Source organism: Nicotiana sylvestris, chromosome 9, assembly GCF_000393655.2.
Source record: "Nicotiana sylvestris chromosome 9, ASM39365v2, whole genome shotgun sequence".
In the NCBI taxonomy this organism is placed as follows: domain Eukaryota; kingdom Viridiplantae; phylum Streptophyta; class Magnoliopsida; order Solanales; family Solanaceae; genus Nicotiana; species Nicotiana sylvestris.
In genome coordinates this window covers 35,750,304-35,753,559 of record NC_091065.1, presented here as the reverse complement: position 1 = coordinate 35,753,559, position 3,256 = coordinate 35,750,304, and the positions used below count along the sequence as shown (strand labels likewise).

At 40.0% G+C, this 3,256-nt stretch overlaps 1 protein-coding gene across 1 annotated transcript; it reads right to left on the bottom strand.

Moving 5' to 3' along the window:
• Positions 1–2,575: 2,575 nt before the first annotated feature.
• Positions 2,576–3,256, bottom strand: LOC138877428 (uncharacterized). The gene is made up of 2 exons (XM_070157037.1): positions 2,723–3,256; positions 2,576–2,638 (listed from the first exon to the last, which is right to left on the bottom strand). The coding sequence occupies exons 1-2, from the start codon at positions 3,254–3,256 to the stop codon at positions 2,576–2,578; spliced, it is 597 nt and encodes a 198-aa protein (XP_070013138.1).

Here is a 3,256-nt window from a genome sequence, read left to right as displayed (position 1 = left end):
TCTTGCCAGAAGCAATACAATGCAATCAATAAAGGCCAAGGAGCCAATTCCGCATGAAAATTTACTTAATCGAAAACAAATCCCAAAGTTCACCCAAACCTGGGCCCCAGAACCACGTCTCAGAATCCGACAAAAGTCACAAAACTAGAAACCCCTTTCACTCACAAGTCCATACATACAAGATTCATCAAAATCCGACTCCATTTGACCCCTCAAATACTGAAATCAAACTCTCTAAAATCCCAAGCCCTAACCCCTCATTTTCACCCCTAATATTCACTAATTACATGATTAAACAACGGGAAATCATCACATATACGAGTATTAGGGCTCAAGCAACTTACCTTGCTGATAATCCCTTGAATTCCTCTTCAAAATCGCTCTCAAAAGCTTCAAAGTCGACTAAAAATGGTGGCAAATGAACCAAAATTCGTGAAGTCCACAATTTATACTTTCTACCCAGAGATACCGCATCTGCGGTCCAACAATCACTTCTGTGATGCCGCACTTGCGGGAAATCCATTGCAGGTGCGGTTCCCACTTAACCCTTCAGAAACCGCTTCTGCGGTCACAACACTGCACCTGCATTCTCGCAAGTGCGCTCCATTATCCGCACCTGCGGCTCCTACTTCAGCTTTCCAAGATTATGCATCTGCGGTTGACCTTCCACATCTGCGATTATCGCACCTGCAGTTCCCACTCGACAGGTGAGGAAATATCAGAAGCAGCAGCTTCAGCTGCCTTATTCCACTTCCCAACTCTCCATTAACTATCCGAATTCATCCCGAGGCCCTCGGGACCTCAACCAAAAATACCAACAAGTCACATATCAACATACAAACTTAGTCGAATCTTAGGAATACTCAAAACAACATCAAAATACCAAATTACCCTCGAATTCAAGTCTAAGAATTTCTAAACTTCCAAATTCCGCAAACGATGCCGAAACCTACCAAACCTCGTCCGAATGACCTGAAATTTTACACATACATCACAAATGATACTACAAACCTACTCTAACTTCTAAAATTCCATTCCGACCCCGATATGAAAATCTCCACTGCCAATCGAAAATTGCCAAATTTTTAATTTCGCCAATTCAAGCCTAATTCTACCACGGACCTCCAAATCACATTCTGATGCGCTCCCAAGCCCAAAATCACCTAACGGAGCAAACCGAACCATCAAAATTCACATACAAGATCGTTTACACATAAGTCAATATCCGGTTGACTTTTCCCACTTAAACTTCTAAATAGGAGACTAAGTATCTCATCCCACACTGAAACCACTCCAGACCCAAAGTAACCAATATGATACGCTGAAATACAGCTGAGGAACACATAAGGGAGCAAAAATAGGGGAAATGGGGCTATAACTCATGAAACGGGTTGGGTCGTTAAAGAAAAACTCCAATTTTACCTTAATTCGCCACGAAATATTCTTCCAATGCTGCCACAAGAATAAGGAAGCAAAACTAGCAATTAATTTGGGTTTTTCGGCACTAGAATCACTTTGGAAGAGTTGAAATCACATAGGGTTGATATTAAAAACTTGAGAGAGTATTTTACATAACTTAAACCACTTAAAACAACCTCCCACATGAGCTGGAACCACACAAAAATCAGCAACAACAAGAAACTTACTAGCGCCACGGGATTCCCGACACTTGATTTGTGTTGTTTGCCCTTTGTTTGGGTCTTGAATCATGAGGGAACCTTGAGAGAGAGTTTTTAGGTTCCTAGCATCTGAAAATAGTGAAAAATAATGAGTTTAAATGGGCTTAAGGTGTCATATATATATAAACCGCCTATGTGGGTCCCATAGAGAGCCACTTGTGCAGTCTCGTGAAAATGCGAATATCTCTCTACTCTGATGTCGTATTCACAAATGGTTTAATGCATTGGAAGCTAGACTCATAGATATTAAATTCGGTGGGTATATCACTCCTTAATTCCAAGTAAATTGGGAGAAATGCTTAGTAACATTTGACCTAAAGTTTAAGTAAAATTATGAATGTAAGTTGCGATAACTTTTGTCGACTTTTGTTTCATAACTTGTTTGACTTTAAGACTTATGATACAGATATTATATGATTCAAATATCTTAAACACGACCTCCTGAAAATATTAAGTACCTCTAGTTTTACCCAAAAATACGGGTTATAACATCCTTGATTCGTTTAACTTCTAATACTTATTAACCACTCTTATACACCCTTATATCATTTAAGACCAATAGGATTAACTTTTTATCATCTCAAAGATAATCTATTCTTAGATTTACGTCGGCTAACTTATGGCGTGATCTAATGTATGCGAATATGGGTTGTAACACCCTCCCCCCCCTCCCGGAACATTTGTCCTCGAATGTAAGGGTTTATGGGGAGTCTAACTCATCGTAGATTCCGACGGAAATTTCTGGCCGAGTTTCCCCTATAAAATGGGCACTAGCCAAATTTGCAAGTAGATAAACCCAACCTATGGCCTCACAAGGCTATACAAAGCATTATGGATATGTACAAGCATGTCACCATTTTGTATTATGGAAGAGTATTATCAAGTTATTGCTTACCTCATAGAGCCATTTCAACTTCCATTGCATCCTGTGTTCCCCCAACATCCTCCTTTTCTTCAATCTGAAATAGGTAAGAGTATTTAGACTTCATCTACTCTTTTTCTTACCATGTTATTTCTTCCGTAATCTTCTTACTCCATAATACTTTGACGAAAGATACATCCTTTGTTCTCAGTTTGTGGACTTGTCGATCTAATATAGCCACTGGCACTTCTTCATATGATAGATCCTCTGTAACTTGTACATCTTTGATAGGGACGGCCCGAGAAGGGTCTCCAATATATTTCCTCAACATATATACATGGAATACCGGATGGACAAATTCTAATTCGGATGGCAATTCTAACTCATAAGAAACATGTCCAATTCGTCGAAGAATATTGTACAGACTGATATACCGCGGACTCAGCTTACCCTTCTTCCCAAAATGCATAACACCCTTCATCAGGGAGACCCTCAGGAAAACACAATCACCAACCTCAAACTCCAGATCGCGACGTCGGACATTGGAATAAGACTTTTGCCTACTTTGCGCCGTCCTCAATCGTTCTTGTATCACTTTCACCTTCTCAATGGCTTGGTTAATCAAATATGGCCCATATAATTCCGTTTCACCTACTTCAAACCATCCAACTGGTGATCTAGATATCCTTCCATATAGTGCCTCATACCCGGCCAT